Source organism: Arctopsyche grandis, chromosome 5 (assembly GCF_051622035.1).
Source record: "Arctopsyche grandis isolate Sample6627 chromosome 5, ASM5162203v2, whole genome shotgun sequence".
NCBI lineage: Eukaryota > Metazoa > Arthropoda > Insecta > Trichoptera > Hydropsychidae > Arctopsyche > Arctopsyche grandis.
The window spans coordinates 6552982-6579572 of record NC_135359.1 but is presented as its reverse complement, the minus strand read 5'-3'; the positions used below and the strand labels follow the sequence as shown (position 1 = coordinate 6579572).

Below are 26591 nucleotides of genomic sequence, written 5' to 3'. Positions count from 1 at the left end.
CCAACATTCCGCGGTCGTTCGAGAACTATGCCCCGGCAAAACTGGAGCAAAACGCGCATCGGTCGTGTTTATAGGTCGTTTTCCCTCACACTCGTCGACTGTCGCTGTTCTTGTGTCCTCTTTTGTCGTGTAATTGCCCTTCACGGTCGGATGTCGAATAGTAGAGATGTCGTCGCGGATTCTTGCCCTTACGGCATCGTTCCCATCGATCCGCGGAGCGCTATCAAACTACGGCGCGTTCAAATCACCCCTCGATCGAATCGATCCCATCAACGAAACGTCAAACCGTTTCATCAGCAAATGTCCATATTCTGATACGTCACTTTAAACACCTGCCAATTATAGAAGTTTACGATCGACGGAATACTTTGTGTGCAAATATTTGATTTGGTGACAGTTTTGGAGACGGCTCCAACGAACGAATCGCGAATTAAAATTCAAATAAAGGATAATGGCAGATTTTAGTCTGGCATAAGCACTTTGTTGTAACGCCGACGTGCCCGAGAGTCAATTAAGTATCGGAAAGAAAACACCGACTAATTTTAGTACACATGTTTGCAATTCATATTGTCACCTCGATATTTGTTTAGTGAGTCCCGCTTATTTACGCTAGGAGACTTTTAAATTCTCTTTCGAACCGGGCAGAGAATCGCAGGAATGCCATCTATCTTGTCGCTCTGTGACGTATTTGGCCGACTGCCGAACTCACTATTTATTTTTTTATTTACTTATTCGAGTTTGACGGGATCGATGGAGCTTTGAGAATCGCCTCGTCTTGTTGCAACACTCACTCGCGGTTCTCTCTCCCTTGTACGTGGAGATTCGTCGCAATGTTTACTTAAGTGGTTCTGAGGCGTCGCGACACGCGTAAAAATAATCGATTAATTAATTCGAATTTAGAACGGACTGGTTCGAAACACCTGGCGAGCTTTACGAGCTTTTAAATCTTGCGACGTGTGTATTTATTGGAAATTCGAGCGAGCGCTGAAGGAAATGTGGCCCGTTTTTCTCACGTTTGATGGAGGCACAAATTCGATAGTTTAGAAGTGGGTTATAACTAGTCACCGGACCCAGAAGGTGCCGCGTATTGTTCAAAGGTTGTAAATGCATTGTTAAAGGTTTGCCGAGCCTTTTTTTACAAAGGATTTACAACAATGGAACAATGGATAGCACTGTGACTATTCTACCTCTAGTTATAACTAACCGTTGAAATTTTTAATCAAAGTGTTTATAATGTGTATATTTGTTCAACGAATCATTTGATTATTTTTTTCATATATAATATAATCTTTATCAAATTAATCATACTAAATTTTATATGAAAATTTAAATTTAATACTGTAAGTCTTGTTTTGAATTTTATTAATTTTTTTTATAAAGTCAAAAATTATTATGAGCATTATTAATTTTAAACTATTATAATCTGTTTTATGACATTATAGTTCTGAAATTTTTTTATCATCACTTAGTTTTTATTATATTATGGGATTTGTATCAAAACTCACACCGTGCCAAAATTTTTAATATGAAAATTATATTTAATGTTTATGATTCATCATATTTGATTCCAATAGTCATCATATTCTGTAATTATTTTATTATTAGTTCTGAAAGTCTCATATCTATGTGTATTTCATGCATATATGAATACTTTGATGTTAAAAGTTTACACTTCACTATGTAGTTCAAGATTTTATCGTGAATATATTTATGTTATTTTTTATAATGTCAGGGATTGTAATATTCGATTCCAAGCTCATAATGTGCCGTATTATATTATGTTTTTATTAAAACTGGATATCTCCCGATTATAATTTCATCAGTAAGCTACCGCCGTTACGTTATTATAGATTACACCGATCTCTTTCATCTCGAATCGGTATATTTAGAAGTAGTATAAAACTCGCGACTTTGTGCTATCCAAATAAATCATATTAATACGTATTAATGTAACGAATTCATTCATAAATAAACACATGTATTTTATTTTTGAAGCGTTTAAGTTGACAAGTAGCGAGGCATCCGGAACCTTTTCGCGCGATTTATGACCGAATCGAACGAGAACACGAATATTTTTGTTTATTTTCGATGACTGACGAACTGCGCAAGCGTGTCACGATCTGTATATATTTTTTTCTAACTGAAAATATGCACGTTAATATATTAATGTATAGATATGCATACCTACGTATGTATGTATATGTGTGAAAATCGAAAATAGACAAGTTCTTTCATATTATAAGTATAAGCGTTCAGCTGTTGGTGGGTTTTTGATTTAGTTGGCAACAGCTGACCGTTCACTCAATTAATCCGAAACTTTGAATCAATACGCTAATCTGTAACTCGCTTTCATCTGTGTCTCTCTGCGGGCTGTTTTACATTTTTGTGAGAATATTTTTCGGCTTTGGAAGAGTGGACAGAGCTACCCGGATGGTAATGGGTGGTCATTAGTTAGTGATAAACCGGTCAAGTGGTCAACAATGGCATATCGAATTCACGCACCGGCATCATTCAATCAGACCCCACGCTCGATTATTGGATAACCGTTTTATTTACTCGATTTGTACCGGGAGATGAGCGTGTGTGTAGGATGCTGACGAATGTATCCCGAATGTCGGGAGAATATTCGTGTGGTCGTCGAAGGGTTAGGAGTATGTTGCCCCATCAGCGACATACGAACGTACGTATCGTACAATTGATTCAATATTGAGCGCTCACAGTGTCTGATCTTTAGATTACGCTTTTAGAATTAGATCAATAAATTCAATCAGCCGTACGTACGGTTTTAACTCGAATTACTTGATTGGCGAACGGGACAATTGATGTTTTGTCCCTTTGCTGTTTATTACGCATACGATCGAGATGCTGGTGGACTTTGTTCTATATCCATTTACCGTAACAGGTTGATTGCGTGTAGAGACGATGTTATTTGGAAGTTTAAAAGTCAATTTGTATTGATGTGTATGGATTATATAAAGGTTTGTGTAAATGTTTTCGCAACTGGCTACTTTTAACCGGCTCGGGTAAACCGCAGAGATTTGGGATTTAGTTCCGTGAGGACGCGTTCGAAGTACGTGGAGATCTCCCCTCGATACCCTCCCGATTGAGTGTTTGGGATACTTAAGGTTAACCTCGTGCCAATAAGGGCTGGACCTTCCGCAACTCAACCCTCCAGGGACGTCCGCCACAGGAAGTCGGGGGAAAAGCGGTCGGAATGGGGTCGAAACCGACCAATTTTCCCGAAATCCCGCTCTTTCGATCGGATCGCTCCGCAATAACAATGGGAATCATTTGAGCTTTTGCACTTTAAGTTTTAAAGTTTGAAATTTATTCGGCTTCAACTTCAGATTTGATTATATTAAAATATTGAGAAGGTTACATATGTATAAAGATTGGCGCTGAATTGGTATTGACCTCATCGAATGTATTCAATGTATTAAGGAACAGGCAATTGCTTGATTTTAACTTAACGCCATGACTCGAATTAACAATTTTTAAATCAATATAAAAATAATTTTGGCGATGTTACAATCATCGTTGATACATATATTGATACTAGTATACAGCATATAGTGGTATTAAAAATGGAAAAAAAAATCCAAGTGAAAAATGTATATATTGATTCATTATATCATGTAAGCAGTATGTATCTACGAAGAATAGAAGTAATGAATAGAAGCAACTACCAGAAGAGTCCTCTTTTACGTGGTATATTTGATCATTTTATTCTATTTATATATTGATAAGAGTATCTAAAATTTCGCATTGGCCTAAAGTCTTCCTGCCTTTTTATTTACAGCTCATTGTTTGATCTCATTGTACCGGTATGTGACTTATTAAGAAGCGAATACTTGCTTGATTTTAACTTGATCTTGTGGCTTAAATAAATTCTTTTGAATCAAATAAATTAAACATAGTAATAATACAGGCCTTGTTAATATTTTATATAAACAATATGCCGTATAATATGATATTAAATGTGGAAAAAAATTCAAATGAAAAATACATATTTTAATAGATTGTTCGTAAATAATGCAATCGATTTTGATTGATTCTCTGCGGTAAGTGTTAGGGAATAGCGAGGAGTGGGACAACTACCAGATGAGCCCTCTTTTAAGTGGTATACATACATTGAAAATGTGTGTCACGATGAAGCAACACAGTCCGAAATCGAGCACGTGTGTGCGTTGTACGAAACTTGGGTCAGTTCAAATGTACATTTTCGGCTAGTGGTCGTGGCAGATTAATCAGGGTTGCCTCCGGCATTAGTCCACGTAGGCCGTGATTGATCCACCTGCCGTCGCGTTAGCAGTGGACGATTCTTCCCGCCGCGGTGACAAATCTTCCCGGGACGATTGCGGACGATTGGATGATTGAACGCTGCCGCTAGGTGATCGGCGCGCGAGACAGAGACGCGGCTATGCGAGCCGGCTATCGGCGTCCCTCTCTCGCATCGTACACTGATTGAGACTGATTGATTGAACGGGAATCACCGCGTCACATCCGGCTCTCGTTGCACGTACGGCGTACACCCCTTCAATCGGCGAACGATCGATTGATGTAGCGATCTATGTATATACATATGTATGAATATGACGATTGCTTTGATCGTTTGTATGTCTATGTTGAAAATTTATAAGAAAATACAAAAAAAAAATCATTGTTTGATTAGAGCTTGCTTATGGGACGTCCACTTTTCATACTGTGGAACGTGTTGTTGTCGGTAGAAGGATGTTTTACATATGAAGGCTCACCCCCACTCCAATGTAAAGATGCGCACCACAGGATCTTGTACTGATCGTTGCGTCTGCGCACCTTTTCTGAGCAGTGGAAGTAGGCCTTCGTACATTAAAGAACTACGATAATAGTTTGATAGAACTTTCATATGCATAGTGTAATTTTGCTCATGTGCAAATTACAAAAGGAAACATTGATAATTGTGTGGCTATTTAAAATTATTCAATTTGTTCTGTTACGAAAACGTCTGTTTGTAAAAAATTTGGTCAATGAATGTTAAATACATACATATGTACATATATAAATGTGTTTTTTTATGATTAATATGTAATATATGTACTTAATTTGTGTGAAAAGCTTCTAGTTTTATGATTTAAACAAATCTTTCCTTATTTTGAAATACTCTTGTGACTCAATAATAAGACGCATATTAAAAAAATGTCAGTAACTAAATGAAAATTAAGTGTACTATATATGTAGTTAAAAATGATCGGTCAGTAGGTAAACTGCTAATTATTTCAGTATTTTTTGACAAACATTAAATAGTCAAGCAGTCAATGACTGATAATATAACTTACTGATCATCTATTTACTGACCGAATCACACGCAGTTATTGACCAAATATGTAAATACAGGTCTAATAAAATGTAATTGTTTCTAATGGAAAACTATTCTGACAAATTCTGTATTATAGATATTTGAAATATGTCATTTGTTCCCAAGTATCAGTATTTTTCAGACTAGCGGAAATACAGTGTGAAGTGTGGTCGAAATTTGTCGAATTAATTAGACGTGTGTATTTGGCTTGTTCCAATTTTTTTCGATTACAATTCGCGGTTTTATTTTAAGCGTTGATTTTGTACGCGTTTGTGTGTCTGTAATTTGGAAATATGCCGAAATCCAATTAATAGATAGTCGAGCTAAATCTTTGAATACTTTGAGCAATTCTTTATAAATATATATGTATGTATATATGTATTTCAAATGTCGAAACGGTCTGATTTCTGATCAAGAACGTTCATTGTTCATTGTTCTAGATTTAAGTTATCTGAGCGAGCGTGCAAAAAAAAGCGGGTTTTAATGATGAATTTACGTCTTTATCACATTTTTATCGAATTAGAATTCGTTGGAAGTTTTGCCACATCACACCGAAATACTAAAAAAAAAAATCCATTGTAAATTATTATTATTGCTACGTTTCCGTTCCATTATTTCTCCATTCCGCTGTCGATAATAATTATTGTTTCGACATTCGATCAAGTGTTTTAATCTTTGCACAACAAAGCACACACATACTGTAACACGCTCGTTTGAGAACAATTTCAATTGAACTTGCTCTTTAGCAAACATGGATATATTATATTTGAGCTCGTTGCTTCCTAGAATACATAATCGGCATACAATGATCAATCATTACGAGTCGTCAACGCACAATGACACTATTGACAGATTGGATGTAATTTTAGATCGAATTGGACACATGTTCAGATACAATATGACGCACCATTCAAACATTACCTGTTCGTTTTTATTTTTATGATATCTCGGATTCAATTTTACCATACAATAGTATGAACAACATTTTAAATGTCAACTCAAAATAATATGTAGATTTCAACTTTTGCAGTTATGTATGTGCATTATGTTTATACACAAGTTCGAGAGATTCTTATGCTTTTTTTACATTTCATATTTGCAATGTATGATTTATGTCAATTGAGCAAGTATTTTTTGCTTACAATTATGTATTTGAATCCTTAGCTTTTTGGTGGGAAAATCAAACGGCTCGAAGTATATGCATTTAATGTGTATAGATGGAAGTATATAATTTTTTAAAATAGTCGAAATCGTACGCACACACGTCTCACTTTTTTCAAACGAAGATCGGCGCCATTGATACGATCAAGTGTTGATTTATTTGAAAAATCATCAAAGCCGAATTTGAAAGGGTGCAGTCAGAGTCGGCTCGCATCTTTGATATCCGACTGCTAAGGAGTTTTGATTGTGTGTATATCGAGGAGGAGTCGGTCGCTGGGCGAGCTTTGAGCTATTTGTAAGCATCCTGTGTCATCATTTATGGGAAAAGCAATATTAACACATGTTAATGCTATCGATTTACAGACGTCGAAAAAAGCTCCCTTCTGCACCCGGGCAACGCCGTGGCGTCTTTGTCGCGCGGGCTTTCGCGCGCGTCTGACCGTCCCGCTCGCTCGCTTTATTTATATCGGCCTTAGACGGATATGGTATCATAAATTAACTGTCGCTCTTTTTATGTCCTTTTGGAACCAACGACGGGTATAGAATGTAGAGAACGTGAGGAAATCTACATACATACGTACCGGGTTCGTTCACAGAATCCTTCGACCGGGAGTCATATTCGATGACACTGCGCATATGTGCACGAATGTCGATGACTGCGTTATACGTACATACATACACACTTTTCTTATTTGCAGATGTTCTGTACTGCCAAATGTATCGTAGATAAGTCGCAATGTTGAATCTGTGAGGTTCATGGATCGATTCCGCATAACAACTATGAAGAATGACTTTGTATAATCAGATGTCGTAAACGCACGAGTGCAATTTTCAAATCTCAAATCTCGATGTCTGCTGCATAGAGCTGGATATTCTAAAAATAGCTTGGTAAAACTCGTATCGTACTTTCAGACTGTTGACTCATTCCATTCATACCAATGATCATATGATGTTGTAAAGGGAATATTCCGCCATGTTACGACCTCTTTGTGTCTTATCTCGGGTCAATATTCAATACGATGAATGTTTAATTTTTGCGCATAATTGGATCGCAAATTAATTTCGTCCGTTTGCGATCGGCGTCGAAGTTTCGAATGATTATTACATATATTCGTGGAGCAGATACGGAGATGAGCTAATGACTCCGATTCCCATCATCGATCGGCCGAATGTTCACCACATGTCTTCAAAAAGCCGTCAATATTTTTTACGACTGAAACATGTGCTTTTTAAGGATTTGTATAAACCGAAGGGGGGAAGATCGAGCTGCATGTGAAAGACAAGAAGACGATCGAAAAAAATTGAGTAAACTGTATAAAAAATACGTATCGTTCGTTACACATGGATTCATTGTTGACTTTAATTACTTGGAAGACATCTGTTTGCATTCCGCTCACAAAGTGATTTGAATTGAAACCTTTTTTATTTCAAACATATTTTCGTTTAATGTAAATATGTTCATTTACGAGTGGTTTCATCTCGTATTTACATTCAACTTGTTTTTTTTACGATTGAACACAGTTTTAACATTATTTAACTATACTTAAGTAGACTTTCCCACGCTAATGTATGCACTGAAAAGTTCAAGTTCAATCTTATATTATTTCGATATATTCATCAGCGCAGATTGTTATTGCTTTTGAAATTACGTATTTAGTTATAGGTGTTCAAATATCAAAATAATACTTGCAAGTTAGTTAGCATCTTATCATAGCAACGTACACCACAATTAAGACTCATTAAATACGTTAAAATCTAGATTGTAATTGGGTTTATTTAGGTCTGAAAACTAAAGGATTTAACTTGCATAATTGCCTTCAAATTTTAAGATAAACTTAGACTTTGAAATTGTTAATTAATAATTTGTCTATTTTACAGTGCGCCAAGAAAGCGTTGTCAAAATTCTAATGGCTATGATTTCTACTTTGCGTGGGATTTTCATCGAAAGTATTATGTCTATGTTGAAAGGATATCCTGTATTTTATTCGTATGGGTTTGAAAATATGATATGTATTAAAATTGAATATTATTTTTAATTTTTTACGGACGTCGAGCGCCATCTTTGAACGGAAGGGAGCATCGAGCGGGCTGCAACGCGCAGCGCGCGGGAAAAACAAAAAGAAAATAAGCGAAGGAAAGGAGAAGACGAGAAGGAGAACCGAAGCGAATAAAAAAGAAAGATTGAGTGACGCGACAGAATTATTTGCAATAAGATTGAGAATTGTGGGTGGAGCCACTATGTCTGTTCCAGTCGCACTTATGCACCGATAGCTACTCGCGTCCTTTTCTCGCGTCTCGCGGCTATCGGACGTTCTGATCGGCACCGCCTCTTTCACATTTATATATATACATATATATGTATGTATACATATTTTATATGCACATAATGAGCAGGAAAACTGCGCCAGGAGATGCACCGAGGATGCGTCAAGGATGCGTCAAGGACATCCCATAAACGGGTCCCCGAGAAGCGACCCCGAAACCTCTTCGCTCTACGAGCACACAATAAAGGAGTTTTCTTTGTGCAATTAAACGTTCATTTATATGTATACTGGAATACGAGTTTGAATTGAGTTTTTGGTGTTTCTTCGGTGTTCTGTTATCTCGTTGTCTCGCTTGAGCGCGATCTCAATACCTCTCCGATAGGTCAATTAAGCGTTGCGCACACCTTCCACATTTTTATCGCGATCTATCTCGTTCTCTCTTGAATGGATTGCTCGTAGTCTGTCCCTCTCCGGGTTTGAATTGATACTGACCAATAAGTTCGAACAATCGAATCCCACCAATCGTGTCTTATTCTCGGTACGGTTTATCAGATGGCCGGTACTCTCGGTTGTATAATATGTACCTACTCTTATCGGATAGTGATATAAGATCGAGCATTCGAGCATTATATTCCTAAATTTAATAATACGTTGGGATAGAATTGATCGCTATGTGGCCTATTTTTTTGTCCTAAATCAAAATTGCAAACAATTTTCATTGTATTTATCAATTTTCTATATGAATTCACTTACGAGTAGAAGCACTATTTTAAACTATTTAATATCTACATAAGTGGCAAAAATATGGACACTATAAAACATTTTCTATTTTATCTTAGATATACCTACATACGTATATATTCAGATTTTCTTTGAATGTCTTAGTCTGTGTTACATTTAGAATTTGATTGTATTTTTCAATAGGTTTAAAATTGTATGCTTATGTACAACTATTTAATCAGTTTTTAATTCAGAAGTTTCATAATCATGATAATTTATACAATGGTGATAAACTACGTAATTTATTATGTTTAAAATTTTCTACAGTAGGTACATTGTTCATTCATTCAAAGCTATAATTTGAAAGGAAGTAGCAAATATTCGTTCTAATTAGAGTAACGAAAGAAATGATGCGGGCGAAGTTCAAAGAAGAGTCTGCATCAAAATTTAATTTATAATAGATATGTATATATAAAATGTGATGTTTTCTTATTTGAAATGGTTTTAATAGAAATTTATAAATAAATTATTGAAGCATCTTGTATATTTCTGCCGCAAACATCAAATATGTAGCTTTGGATTTGCGTGTCGATGAGAATCAACATCGTCTCCGTCTGGTGACGACGACGTCTCGGACGACGACGACGATGATGATCATGATGATTATGATGAAGGAGAAGATCCCCTGGACGAAGCAGGGCGGTGACCGGGGTCCGGTGAGTCAGGATGCGTGGGCTCCGGATAAACAGGCAAACCCACGCACTATCTAAAAATATTAATTCAAAAATTGTACCCCTGCGACGTTGACTGATTCACTCAAGTATCGAAGATTGGCGCCAAAAATCGTTCAATTTAATTGGACCGCTGTCGCCGTGCGCATTGTCGAAAACGTTCAGACCGTGTATTTTTTAGACATTTTTTCCGGTAATGAATGACAGTTGTCGCCTCCGTGTCGTTCTGATGCACCGGTGCAATTACCGAGGAGATGCGTCTCGTGAATAAGACGAGAGCCGGGTCCGTATTACTCACGCACTCTCTACGTGTATATGTGTGTTAGTGAATGTGTTTGAAAAGAAATTTTCAGTCAGACTGAGGTCAAAAATACTGTCCTAATGGATAATTGATGACGTGACAAACGAGCTGGGCGGACAGATAATGCGGCGACACCGTGTCTGTCCAGTTGACAACTCATCCCACGTGGCACACGCTCGTATTTATATGAAAACTGAGGAAAAGTGTGTACATTTTCCTTATGTAATATGTAGTATGCGTATAACATTCGATTCACAATTGTTTCAAACATTGATTTACGAACAAAACAAAATCATTTGCAACTTATGTACATGCATACGTGCATATATTATATTAACTTGACAAAGATTGTTTAATTTTTATTAAATTACTTGTATGCATATTTGCATACAATAAAAGGATGGATGGATCTCGCATAAAAGAACCAATTCATTTATAATTTTAGAATTGCGTATTATTCTACGGCTACAAATTAAATGGACAGTTTTTGAATCAATTTAAGTAAGCATGTGTACACATATAAATCAGTTCTCGGCCAGTATTTTATTAAAAAAATAGTCAGTATTATATTATTAAATATTTGCATAAATAACAAAAGGACAGAACAAATGGCAATGCCTGTTGGATGGGATTGTCTATTAAGATCGTATCAACCTAGTGGTGATACCAACCAAAAAGTAAAACTGACAATTCGTCGAAATAAAACTTAGCATTTAAAATTAATATTGACCATTTATGTTTGAATTCTGACCATTGAATGTAGATAATGACTTAATTATTCATACTGACCACTTGTATGGATATTGAACGATGGATACTGGCCATTTAATATAAATACTGACCTTTCATATTTAAATATTGACAAAAATAGAATAAAATACTTGTTGCATATTTTATAATATGAGAATATGATTAAAATGTTTATATGAATTATTTTCTTGATAAAATCATTATTTTATTTTTTGGTTTCATAAGAAACGACGTAGATAGACAGTAATTAGGCTTATATTGAATTGTACGTGGTAGATATATGTACATGTAACATAACGACAACTAAATACTCAAAAAAGTCATAGCTTAGTATTTATACATATGTATGTATGTATGTGAATATATGTATGTACATATACATACATACATATATGTATGTACTGATATCGTGTGAGTTTTAACTATTTTTTAACTTTATCTATATGCTTATCTAAACAAGCTCTTATACATACGTACTCTACTATATATGTATGTATGTAGATACCGACTAGTTTCGTTCTTTGCAGTGTTTTATATAAATCGGCAATGATATATATTTTCAAATTATACAATATGTATGTGTTTGTTCAATTCGAATGCTGTTGTAATTATGTACATACGTATGTACATAGTTTCAATTTACTTTACACAATTGTTTATTGCTTTAAATGAGCTCTCATACTATATTTACGGCTTGAATCATTCCGCAGAGCGTTTTTCAATCATCGTGCGCTATTTCAATGCAATATTATTCCATTTCGTATAAAAAATCTGTTCCGTTTCCTAAAATAAATACCGATTCAAAGTGGAGAGCAACGTATTGGTCGCATCAGATTTGTTTTTGTATACCTACTCACTCGTACGTCACGTTGACAAAGCTATGCATATGCAGATGCACACTTGCTTCGGTGCATTGTGGTTGCACGTCAATCAAACTCTCTTTTTGCAAAGTGTAATTTTAGAATAGTGCGACAACGTACGCACTGTGTGGAAAATTTGCTTTGATTCGTCGATATAATGTATGTATGTATGTGTGTATTATGTGAAGATTTTAACGTTTTCTTTTTGTTTCTTTTCAGGTAAATTTGCTGACTATTACTCGGAACGGACTAAAATGGTACGTGTGTATGATTTCTTGATGTTTCACGCGTACGTTAAAAAGAAGAAGAAGTCTGACGGCTGTCGCTCGCGCTTTAGGGGGAAAGGGTTATTTAATTGAAATCTTCAAAAGCGGTTCGACAGACAGCTTCCAAATGCTCTTCCGCGAACTTTTCGGATAAATTATCCTCGCATCTCGGCGGGAGAGCGTTCCAGTCAAACGTTCATTTATTATATTTTTGTCTTATGTTTTTTTCTTTTTTTTTAATCTCGTGTGAGCGGCAATTCATCGGCCGATTGATTCAACTGGCTTCAATGGTCTTCCATTCAAAAGACCATATATTTATTTTTAAGCGTCTCTGTCTCTCTCTCTCTCTCTCTCTCTATCTTTTTCTCAGACTCGGCACTGTCTCGGTGATCGGTCGCATCTGGTGTCTAGCAAATGCAGATATATGTACCATCATAATGTTACCTGACTGCTTATCTATCAACGAGATCGGTCCAATTCGTGGGACACATTCGTTTTAATGAAGTCACACGTGTCCTGTTGAAGTTGAACAGTCGTTCGCGGGATGATCCAATGCGCAATTAAAATCATTCCGATTGCTCTGATGTATGTATGTATTCGATGACATAATTTTTGGTATTTTCAATATGGGTTCCAATTCGCGATGATGCAATGCGTAATGTATAGCGAACGGTGACAATTGCACGTACTTGTTGCGCATCAGTCCATATAAAATGGCGAAAAATAGTAAAAAAAAAACAAAAAACAAGTAAAAATCCGATCTATAATGTCGGTTCATTATAGCGTTTGCGGCACATTATCAGACCGACCAGATAATAATGCGTTATTTTCAAACATTCATTCCCATTTCCGTTCTAGCTACTTCCTGTCTAAACGCTGCTATTGAAAGTCATATCAAAACGTCAACTCGATGCTCGAAATATTCAATTTTTTTCGATTCGAATGTTGAGATACTTCGATGTTTCGTTTTTTTTTTTTTTTTGTATTTTTTGTCAATTAATTGACGATTTTTTTTATTTTATTGTCAATTTTATTTTGTCAATCTCGGACAAAAGAGTCCCCGCCGCAGAAATTATCAATTCAAACCGTTTTTCGGTTCGGTCCATTCACAGGAAAATTCAAATTAACCCCCTCACACCCTTCCACCGTCCCTTCTCCGGCTCTCGTCCTTTATCTGTAAAAACAACCCTTCTCGTTTTCGGTCGGCGTATAATTAAAAATGAAAATGTTTAACCGAGTCCGAAATGCGTTATGATTTTCATTTCATTTTTCTCAATGGGAATTTCTTATGTACCGCGATCAATATTCTAATCAGAATTATTACACTGATATAATCAATTATTACACACCTTAAAAACTAATCATATCTAGTAGTATTAAAAAAAAAATATACAATAAAATGCTTAGTTATTATCGAAGAAGTAACTTTATACGAATTTGGTCAATCGGTTTAGTCATTGAATACTTTTATTGGAATAATCAAAATGTTCATTCTATTAAATTAAAAAGTCGTTTCATTATACGCAATAGAACTTCGTGTATCAAATTATGAACCGATTTACAATATAACTGACCGTTTAATTAACTTAATATAAAATAATGATACATCGACATTTATAATTGATAATTTATTATATTTAACTAGTTTACCTACTGATACAAATGTACTGACCGTTTAATTCATTCATTATAGTCACTGACCAAATGAATACGTGTCATTTTGTAATTGAACGAAATTGATAATTCTTTTATATTACAAACATCTCATTTAAAAGCTTATCTATCACGTTAATTCGGTCATAATAAATACTTTAAATATAGCGCTTATCTACTTATTTAATTATTATTTATTATATACATATGAACTTCGTACGACAGGATAGTATTTTTTATCGATGGTTAAAAGTCTGCGGCTTGTCACGTCCGCTCGTATGCAAAATATGTATACATACTTTGCACATGCGTTTGTACATATGTATGTATGTACATACATACGAGTGTACGGTTAAATTAAATTCGGCACTTTTGTGGTGGGTCTCTGAATGAGGCAAGAACAATCGGAAATTCAATACGAATTAACAGAACGCACTTTTGTGCTCGAACTTCACGAGAGGGGAAGTACCCTGACACGTTCCTACATTAGTTCCGAGCGTGTTCTACATGCACCTTTATTGTGCAATTCATAAATGACGTGTCTATGCAAATTCGGTGACAACAGCTCGAATATCGAGAATAATATGTTCTAGTTTTTATTTTTATTTTTATTATTACGATTGTGCGAGCATCTGTCATTCATTAACCGTTCCCGGATTTTTGTTTTCGGAACGATCCGAGTGCGCCACTGTGTTGTGCGTTTTGTATCCGCAATAGCAGAACCGAATGCGGCAATATATTTTGATTTTTAATTTTATTCTCGACAGGGACCTATTCTTCTACACCCTCGCAGCCACCTTGGCGAGATCTTCATCCCCCGCAGACCATAATTCAAACCGCCACCCGCGATATTTTCAAACTTTTATTAAAATTCGATGCAAAATGAGAGCGATCCGTCTTAATATCCACTATGTAGCTACAGTGTAGGTGGGTCGATTCATCCCATTCGAGTTTTTCTCTTGTATTATTTATTCATGGTGTTTCATTTCGTGCTGCTAGTCTTTTAAAAGAGGGATGTCTACCTACGAACTTCTCACCCTCTCTCTCTCCTCTGTGCAGTTGCATTTATTTCCACCGAAGGCAATATCTTCATTATGTTTTATGCTCCGACGTGTAAGATTGCACCGCACCGCGTAATAAATTTGCATCCATTTTTCTGCGGAAACAATTCCAATTTATTCGCCGTGTATATGTATATCATATATTTATGTACACGTGTACTATTTTTTTTTATAAACATATATCTATTGGACGCGCGGTTGGAATTGTTAAAATTCATCATGCGTACTAAATTTAACGGATTGTATATCTGAATTTAATTAAATCGTACTTTCATTACATGGTTTCTGATTTTTTTTTTCGGATTTCGCTCATTAGGTTTTAACGAATTGTATTGAACCAGAAATTAAACCAAAATTTTATATAATCAATTGAAAAGCGTGAATAATAATTCTCAAACTTCGTTTACCGTATTGATTTTTCAGTTTGGGTTAAAGGATATAATAACAAAATATGTTGAATCGGAATTAAAGTATTTATTATATAAATTCATATTTACATTAAGTTTTAATTAACATAAATAAAATAAAAATTGACGCAAATGTTATATACATACATATGTTGCTATATTTTTTTATTTTTCTTTCGACATTTTCATTTCCTCTCTATTTTTATTAAAAAGATATGCTTTAATTTTAAACATTTTAATCAACGTCTTATTTGATATAAGATTACGAATTTATTCGCCAAAATGAGGATTTCAAAATGTGGTGCATTTATTGGCTAAGTGCAGCAAAGAGGGGTTGCATGACATCTCTAAGGGAAAAGCGAAACTTTTCCAATGGAAAATTTCAAAGTAGCTTTTCAAAAGAAAAAAATATATAATTCTACAAACTATTTAGGCATAGATTTTATTTAAAATAATCATATTTATCGTTGATTTTAATAATAATATTTTTTTAACAAAATGCTTTGGCTTCCAATATACGGAACACTGTATGGGGGCGATTATTATAAAATATAGTATACATCAAAAACGCAAAGTCAACGAACGAAACATCCCATCACGCGTCTATACAACCACCCACAGCCACCCACCCCGTACAATGAATATTTCTATCACTTATTTATGCAACGATCCGGGGCTCGGTTCACGCACACACCAACGCGTCCAAAGCCCACGAGACACATAAAAAATAATTTAAATCGTTCGTAAAAATATAACCATTTGCCAGAGGAGAGATCCCCACACTCCCCATCGCGTCTAGAGCACAATATCGCACACATACATACACACACACACCAAGTTCTCTCCCCACATCTTATTTGCATATTAAAATAATCTAAGCCGAGCGTTAGGGATGGAAATGTTAACACTGCGCCCCGCTTCTACCGTACGTGTATCGCGATGCACGCGAAATATTATATTATATTAATAATAATACGCACTTGCGTATGTGCTTGCATTTATTTTCAGCCGGAAAATTGTTGAGTTCTTAATTAATTCGTAGAATTGGAGCTAGGATGTGTTTGAGGAAAACACATATCTATAACCGGTCAAAAAATGTTTTTATTTTGGATTAAAATATTATTTATTTTATTAAGTATCACCACAATCTTGAAATTGTAAAAAAATAATAATATTTCAATAAAATTATTGTTTTACATAAGTACTATTTTTTTAGTATCAATTTAATATAATTTCATAGTTATTGGATATTGTGTTTGAGTTTTTTTATTTTTTATTTTATTTTTTTAATTATGATTGACACCTTCCGTGTATTGCCAATTTTAATTTTCTTTAACACAATTTTAATTTTCTTTATAATTTCACAATTTGTCTCAAAGGCTCAAATAATATATATTTTTTTACGGTATTCGAACACTTTTTAAACAGTAATCTTAAAATTTTCATACAAATAATAAATATTTAGAAAAATTGCAACACATTGATAAATTTTCTAAGAATTATGTTCCATCCCATTGTTTTTGTACAAATATCTACATTCACAATAACCGCATGCTATTTACATTGTATAATTTTTTTATTATTGATTATTTTATACTGTCAGATTAAATTGCATTTAAACATCCGTTATTGAGATAGGATCGCGTAATCGGCATTTATAAATACGTACGATTTTGATAAGCAGAATTTGCATATGAATGAATACACGCGTACGGATGATTTCTTTGATCTTTGAACTCTTTTAAATGAACTGAAAAAAAAAAATATATATATATATGTATGTGTAAATGAATCCATCGAGTGCAGTTTGTAATTATGAAGCTGTTTCGATCGTCTCGTTGTCTATGAACAATAAACTCTTTCTACTATCCGCGTATATACATATGTAGATATCGGTTTCCGTTAGTGATTATTTATCATGTATTATTGTTACTCATTTGTGTGCCTTTCGTTGGAACTGAACTCAATGTGGGACGTATTATGGGATTGTTCGACTCGTTTTTGATTAATTATTTATTATTTTCGATGCAGAATTGCGCTTCGACATTGTCGTCGGTGAATTATTAATCCTGTCATTGTTTCTTGTGTCTGACATGCACCACCGATAAATCCCAATTACTCATCATCTCCTGTGTCCTCCCCCAGCCCCCCTTGTCATGTCGAAAAATTCGCCACGACCGCAATACAGCCTCGTGATTGATAATATTATTTGCCGGAGCGTTATGTGTTGACGACGACAAAAAAATTACATCAAGAGACAAAGGGAGAAAAATATTGGTAATTTAACATGCACGATGCGCGACAGAAACTCTCAAACAGCCCAATAGGAGAATTTTTCTTTTAACTTGTGTACGTACGGTATAAATAGGGGTTGACTGACTCATTTAATAGAATTATGCATATTTAATATGTAAAAGCCCCCACCGTAGCTGTGTGCATTAATTGCACATGCACGTATACATTTTAGAATTACTATTACTAGTATTCGAAATATAAACAAGGTGTCAGTGGCGTAGGGACGGGGAGTGCACTCTTTAAAAGTTGGTTCTAATTTCGTTCATAACTCGTCTCGGTGCAGCCAGCATTCGCGCAAATGAAGTGATGGCAGACGGCCGTAAATTATCCCGGGAATTTTCCCAGTAATGAGAAGTAAATGAAAAGGGAAGAAACCGACAGGAAAGACGGAGAGAAAGAAAATGGCGACCGGCATAAATTAAACGCGAGATCGATAAGAATTAATGTACCTGCAATGCAATTATATATTAGCTTCGAATTTGAATGGAAATTTTGTACAATTCATAGACTTAATTTAAAAAATTGGAACCCTTTTAATTTTTAATGATTTAAATTGAAAATACAGTTCTAACTTTTGTACGAAAAAAATTGCTTTGACACGAAAACTGTACTACAATAAATTCTGGTTAGTTTGACCGATATACAAATCCACAGATTTCAATTTATAATCACCTAATTTGGTATATGTACATCCAATCTCATAGTACTGTAAATCAGTTAAAAGGAAAAGCCTTATTTTTCTTACTTTTTTATTTGCTAGTTTATAATATAATCAGTTATTTTCATTGGTTAAAAGTCTCAAGTCATTCGACCGAAGTATAAATCTTAATTTTAAACTTATTTAATTCGAATCTTATTTACTATTATATAATGAATGCTTCATTTCTTAACATCGCCAATCAAACCTGATGTGTTTAATTTGTGAATGATATGAAATTTTAAGGGTATTTGATAATTAGTTGAAAATTGGGATTAGTGAGGTTCAGGCTATGTTTATTTATTAGGAAATTGTTGTCGAATCTTGTCTAAGGGGACAACAATCCCTCCCCATTCCCGTATCGGCGAGCCGAGGCCGCAAAGGGTTAAGCCGTTTATTCCCACTTCACCCCAGAAACTTTTGCCATTCGCAACCTTTCGCATTCACGTTCGGAGACAACGTTAACCTTTATTCGACAGACGGACCTATTATCGGTTCAAATTCACCAATGCGTAAATATATCCTGTGGGGGGGAAAATTTCTATATATATATATACATATTTTCCGACTCGCATTACCCGGTACGTTGCCCTTCGGAAAATCTTAGCCGAATTTTCCTCATTTTATATGTATAAGTAGTAAGTTGTTATCGATGGCGAATTTGATACATTTCCATAGGCAATTTGTGGTGTTTTGAATAGGTGCAGTTGTTCCGCGAAAGTTTCCATACCGCCCACTCGTTGTACCTATGTACGTGCGGTTGCAGTTGCAGTTGCAGTTTTGTTTTGCGCGCAAAAAGACAAGTTGTCTGTTTCCGCGTGCTAACGGCTCGCATGCCTGGCCGTCGTAGATATTTGTTGAGATTACCGAGCCGAGATAAAATTTCGCGAACGCCAAAATAAAGCATTCTGGGAGGGGTGGGTGGTATAACGATGAAAAAAGTTTGGTGTTGAGCGGTCACGAAAGTATAGAACACGTACTGAATGCACCCGTATGTATGTCGGTATCTTTGAGGATTCGTGCTTTTTTTGTAATTAATATATTTAAAGATTTAATTGAATTTAATTTAAGATGATCACTCTTAAATTTTATCGTACGTAAATTTGCAAAATCCAGTCTTAATATGAAAAAAGAGCTCTATTCCGGGATATATGTATATTTCCATGGAACCACTTCCTTTGTTTAGTTAATTGATAAATTAATTAAAGATTAAAACGTTAAAAGAAAATATATATAAAACTCAATAAAACAAATATCAAATATGTAAATTCTTCATACGAAACGGTTTTTTTTACTATTTTTTGAATTTACATACATATCTTGTAAAATCCGGTGAAAGATCATCAAAGATCATATCTACTCTCGGAATCAGAAAAAGTGTAAAATCAGAAAGCATACATATATAATCTTTTATTTACATAACTAATACATATAGTATTATATATAATATATACTAATTATGCTTCCGATTTTTCTAAAAAAATTTAAAAAGTCAATGATCTTTTACCGGCTATGAAACTTATCGTAGCCTTAAATTGTGTTCTGATGTGGTTTAATAAATAAGTAGACGACTTTTTAATATGTAGTTCAAATTAATTAAAAGGTTTTCCTCGATTAGGCAAACATTATATTTTTAGATATGGAAAAAAGTCACAAGTTGATATTTTTCCTGTCCTATTATAAATAAATCCTTTCGACGCGACTCATCATACCATCGCGCGCGTATTCACGCATCGAACCAGTTTCCATGGGAATTCATAGTTAGGCATTGTTTCCGAAACTGTCGCGCAATAAATTGGTTTTATCACTATTCATTGTTCCTTTTTTGCACATGTAAGATACATATGCATGTACCTAGAGTAATGACGCAGATGTCTCGGCACATAATATTGCAGTTAGACGTGGCTTGGGGTATTCGCGTACCCCTCCCCCTCCCACCGTAGTGCCAATAAAGTGATGCTCTCTTCGGAATATTATTTATACAGAGAGCCCGGGAGCATCCGTATCGCTAATTAGTCTTCAAAGGGTAGCGAAATGCGGGGCGAACGGGTTGTCGATGGGGTGGAAATGGGGTTTATTCCCGCCTCGCATAAATAGCTTTATAGATTTGCGTAGATTCGACGATGAAATTTATGAAGAGACAGACGACCGGGGAGACGCAACTCACTTTTATACATATCAGTGTGTATAATTTCATCCGTGCGATTTTTACAAAGGATTTAAAAAAAATTATGTATTAAAATTTCGGACTCGTTTGATATATACATATATAGGTTTATGTATATATATTCATACGCGAGCAAAAAGTGTCCATTAGATTCCTAATAAATTAACGCTACGGACATCTGAGGCGAGGAAGGGCGGCCAGGGTTCAAGTGAACCCTTTTTATATATAATGTCCCACCCTATCGACATCTGTCTTCCACCTCCGTGCCGAACCCTTTTCTCTTATGTGAATATGTGTATGTGTGCGCGCCCTTTCTGCAAAAACATAAAGGGAGAAGGTCCCGCCAAATCTCGTCCTTCATTTTTCGCGCGACTCGTAGCGGTCAAAGCAAACGTCAAATTTTAAACTTGCCCTCAACATAAACCACTGAATTTATTTTAATGTAATAATTTCAATATATGTATGTATTTACTACTGAATTGCGTTATTAATTAATCTAATATGTAAAAATTAGTGTGGTTAAATTAAAATTGAAATCAAATCACGTACGCGATGCGGCGTAATAACGGGCGATTATTAAAACCACAATATGTTTTTTAAACATTTTTTAATTTTAATTTTTGTTTATATATAACGATTACGTATGATTTGCCATTAATTTATACGTATAATACTAATCCTTACTTAATTTGTAAGGGACTATATTGATTTTTCATTTTGCATATTGCCCGCGCACATTAGAGCGGTCCTTCAAAAAGTTTTCCCTTATGTCATCGCCACCATAAATAGATGAAATGTGCGTCCATACACCCAAAATAAAGTAGAGACATCAGATGTTATATTTCCATAAGGGCGACGGCACCAGTGGCGGCTCGTTATCATCGAGAAAATAATGCAAAAATGCATCTTTTACGATTTAATTTATGCATATGTAAACATAATTTTCACAGCACTTTGAAGTTCGTTCGTCGCATTTGGCAACTTTAATACAATGCAATTTTCGAAAGAAATCTCATGACAATCGCTCTAATATAGATATACATATATTTTTGCGTTTAATTTCGCACACAATAAATTTATTTTTACGCGCGAACATCAACACGTCCAAATAAACTTTCGCATTATATTATTATTATATGTATGTTTGAATATTTTCCGGAATTTCGATCCGAATTCGAATGGAAGCAATCCTACATATGTATGTACACTTGATCAAAATTACAAGTCCTCGTTTTGACTAGAAGATCACTCCACGTCACTGCTTAAATCGTTCGCATGGATTCGATAGCTAATGCCGCTCACCTCAACCCTTTAGTCCTGGCAGGACTACGCCCCCGAGCCCCCGAAGTCTTCGCCCCCATACGCACCTCCTTCGCCCCCCGATGGGCGTCGAAAAGGGTTGCAAATATGTACCGCTTTTTAGGATCAAACTCATCATCGATAAGCAGGGCTTTCACCAGAATTTTAAACGAAAGGAAAAAATACGCACTTAATTTTTATGATACACACACGTGTAACGGTTTAGCGCAATAATAACAATATATCAAATTGTAAAAAAAAAAACATAATAAATACATTCATATACGTATGTGAATGTGCCGTTAGCGTTTTGATTCCAAAACGGCATGTCGTTAATTTTGGCATTTTCTCTTAATTAAATAGAAAACCGTAAGTGATTGTTCTAGCAAAGTGCGCATAGCTAATGACATCCGCGTGCGTATTTTTACAGTTAAACTTTGATTTGATGTGCTGATTTCGAAGAGAGGGGGTTAATAAAGGGGGTGTATTATTTTGTTTTATTTATTTTTTTACTTGAGGTTTTCACCTAAAAAAATATTTTTTTAATTTTTTTAGGTGAAGTTTTCATCCGTCGTCGTTTAAAAGTAAGCCCTATCGGAGCGAGGCGTTTTTTGGGTTGGGTCGCCGTGGGGTGGGATGGGATGGGGTGTTGCGAGGATAAGGGTTATTTTCGGTCTGTGGAGCCTGTGGGATCGTGGGGGAGGCAGACCCTCTGACGGCTAATTATTTGATGCCTTATGATGGTAGGACTGGGATATAGACGCGGGCCTTACTTGTGTACTCGCACAGGCTGCGTGTGATGTAAGGGGTGGTCATCAGGAGTCCGAAACCATTGATTGACAATTTTTTTTCATCGAATTTGGCACACATTTAGTGTCTTCAGTCTTGATTAGTGATTTTATAATACTTCCAACATTGGATTGAAGTAATAAGTCGTACACATCAAAGAATGAGCAAAATGACAAGATAAACTTCTTTCTGTTTATTCTGTTGAATTTATTATGGTATGGTGAGACTATTATATTGATATTTATTGCGTTTGTGCTTGATGAAACTTTTATTGGAAAAAAATTTAAAATAAATGTTGTATGCAATTTAATTGTTTTCTGTTTTCCCACCTTCTTAACTATTCCAAACATTGAAAATGCACTTATTTTCTTTGATTCTGAAACGAGGCCCTCATTTCTTTCTTACCTTGTTTGAAAAATTAAGTTCATTGAAACGTAATCATCATTCACATATTGATTGTATAAGAGAGTGTTAACCTGTTTTCTATCTCATCTACATAAGTCTTTTTCAACGGCAAAATTATATTTTTAAAATAAAATCGTAATTTTTCCCATTCGAAGATGCAATTATACTTTTTTAGTTTATTTATGCATATAGTAATTCGATTTAAAATCACCTGATTTCTTTTCACTGCCGACATATATTCGTATTCATTGTTTTATTTTTATCCATATATTAGTTGAAAAACGGGCTTGTCAGAATAATTATACGGTTTTGCATCGTTTGCACTAGTGAGGATTAGCGTTTCGATGGTTGTCTACCTCTCCCGCAGATGATATCTTTCTGACCGACCAATGATGGTCGGATTTTTCCTACAGACATTGCAAAATTTGAATGGCCGACACTGGATTATATTTTCCGGCTACTTCCTGCGTCCTAGATGGGGATGGGTGGAGGGGGAGGGGGGGGGTGAAATTTTCACCTCGACGCGGTCGAATGTATATCACAGCATTTTCGCATTGAATAGACACGCACGTTGGGCTCTATACTCAGACGTAAAAACCCAAAATCGACCACCCACCCCTCGAAACAACCCCCCAAATCTACCCCATCTCGTCCTTTTACGCGTGCCTTAGTGCGTTTTGCGTTTACGAGGCCGCAAATAGGCGATATCGGGCGAATTTGGCAGGTGTTTTGCGGGTCGATCGTCGATGTCTCTCAGCTTTGATGTGACGTTTTATCCCCCCATGATTTTTTCTGTTTTTTATTATTATTAGGAATTGCCCTAAGGGTGGGAGGGATGCGTGTGGGTTTTCGGTCGGTTTTAAATGCTGCGGGTTTCGCCTCCTTCGGCAAATAAAGGTTCCGGAACTCAATTGAGAGATACGCAAACGACCTGGTCGAGAATTGAATTGGTATACCTTTAGGTTATCGCCCGTTAGGGCTTATCGTCCCAACATGTTTGACAATTGCTCGATTTTGCGGATAATTTGCGTGCTGAAAAAACGAATAACGAAACCTTAATAAAATGCAATATTATTTCTTATTTTCGGTCTACATACACATGCATACACACAATATAGAAGATGTCTGGATTTATTTAAAGATTGATTTTTTCTCAAGCCTCATACCAAGTTTTTTCTATAGTTTTTCATACTTAAACTTATATTCGTTCAGTCAATAAGCATACATCTTTCAGTTACAGCAATAAGCCTCATATTGTAGTTTATGAACATTACTTTTTACTAAAAAGTAATTTTCATATATTGAAATCATACAAATTTGACTTTTTCAAATGAACTTTCTTCTTCTTATTCGGTATTTCACAATTTTATTAGGTCTTCTGATAATGTTTCTTTAGTAGCCGTTAGTTTTGGCAGTATGATGAAGATCTTGTCGATTAAATGTGTTAAAGATGTGTCGATTCCTCTAATACTACAATATATCAATCTATGATATATTTTTATTTTATTACTAACATACATACATCATATGTGCCATGACAAGAATTAACCAAAGTCGACCTATATGGTTAGATTATATCTGTACATTATTACTTACAATTTTTCAAACATAACAGGACATATTAACAAAGAATACAATATAGACATCTATAGACAGTGAATAATTTTTATTTGACACACTCATCCAGTTCACTACGCTGTAGCTGTTGCTGTATTACATTAAATATTTATGTATATAGTGAGTCGCTCCTTTGAATCCAATCCCCCATTTGATTGTTTTATCTAATCAAAAGTATCAAAGTAGGTACGTGTATATATCAAAAATTAATATTTTAACTCTCGCCTCTCTTTGCCCTATCTGGTTCTATTCATTTAAAATACCGACATAGATGACTAAATCGATCAAGCAATTTTGTATTAGAGTTCTGTTTCCGCTCCACCTGTCAGACGTTCCCGTTTGCCACCTAGGCGACGTCCTACAGGAGGTGAAAGTTCCAAAGACAATTACCCGATAATGAATTAATTCGATAAACTTTATTAAGTGAACCGGCAGAGAGCGGGGAGGGAGAATCAGGGGCGGAACAGTTCCGGGGGAGTGTTAAAATTTAAATATAGACCGATACGGGGCAAAAGTTGCAAAAGGGTAAATAATAGCATTTGGTAACCCCACCTTAGTACGAACGGGCAACTAGTTGGCGCGACGGTCAAATAACACAGCGTCGAGTTAACCGCATCCCGAAAAATAAAAAAAAGGTTTAATCCTGTGAATAATTAAGAGGCTAAAGGATGTGCGGACGGAGAATCCAACCCTATTCCTAAGCCGAACAAATATGTACTATCGATAATGCTCGTTAACGAATCACATTATACCGGTAAAACTCCGGTATGTACACTGGCATTAATTATACCTGTCTATCTTTGAACAGGACGAGCACCAAATTAAAAGGCATTTTCGGCCGAAACTTTATCAAACTTGGATTTGTATCGAGTGAAAGGCGCGCCGAGCCCCACAGCATCCCCATCCCACCGCTGCCACCATCGGGTGTCTTATTAACCTCTCTTCTTTGAGATCAAAAGTATCGAAAAGTTTGATATTTAAGGCGGCGGATTAATTTATTATTGGCTGAGATGTTTGACTTCCGGAATCTTCTCCGACAAACTTTTTTAACCCTTTGAACAATTTGAGACGAGCGTCGAAATTGACAGCTGCCCCCGATACGTGCATTTCAAGTTCGCCGGTACATTCTTGCGCGATGCAACTTGGAAGGGAGGAGGCCTTTTACGTAAACAAACAATGGTCTCGGTGTGGATAGATGAGGGTGGGTCTGAGAAGAGCCTCCTCCCCGGCGTGAATAATTGATTTTTCGATTATCAGTCCTTCCCGTTCCCGTTTATTCCTGCGCGTATACATTATGCACAATCGATGCAAATTATAACGCAACAAACATACCCGAGGATTTCTCTAATTAACGTTTGTGCTCTGCTTCCAGCCGATTTTCTTCTCCTGTACGTTTGTGTGTATGTGTGTGTGTGTGTGTGTGTTTTGGGTGTAGTGTTTTGTAATGCAATTATCGGATGTTTTAATTCGGTACGTCTCCCTGCATCAATCCCCTAGGATGCGGGGGAACGGGAACTATGTACATCCGACTACGGTAAATAAGAGACAATTCCCAGACAAAGCTCGCTAACGAAACAAGGCTTGCTCGTATAAATCTATCTCGGGTCGTTTTCTAGTTCCGTTCCCCTTAGTGCCGTCGCGAACAACTAAATTATTCGATTACTTTTCGTTTAAATGAAGAAAAACTTCATAAATATTAGGTGTACGTATGTACATCTAAATAAATTCATCTTAAATAAAATTACAACTGATTTAATATGGTATTTATGTACAATAAAATGTAGAACATATTTGCCTTGACAGGAATTACTAA

The 26591-nt window shown here is 35.6% G+C and overlaps 1 protein-coding gene across 5 annotated transcripts in view; it reads left to right on the top strand.

The window, feature by feature from the left end:
- Nucleotides 1–26591, top strand: part of ct (homeobox protein, cut) — a 144798-nt gene that overhangs the window by 29408 nt on the left and 88799 nt on the right. For 2 of the 5 annotated variants that reach the window (XM_077430793.1, XM_077430790.1), the window contains exon 4: nt 12342–12379. The exons of the other annotated variants lie outside the window; for them this stretch is intronic. In XM_077430793.1, the coding sequence (XP_077286919.1) occupies nt 12342–12379 (38 nt within the window). The remainder of the gene's footprint in view (nt 1–12341; nt 12380–26591) is intronic. 5 annotated transcript variants of the gene reach the window in all.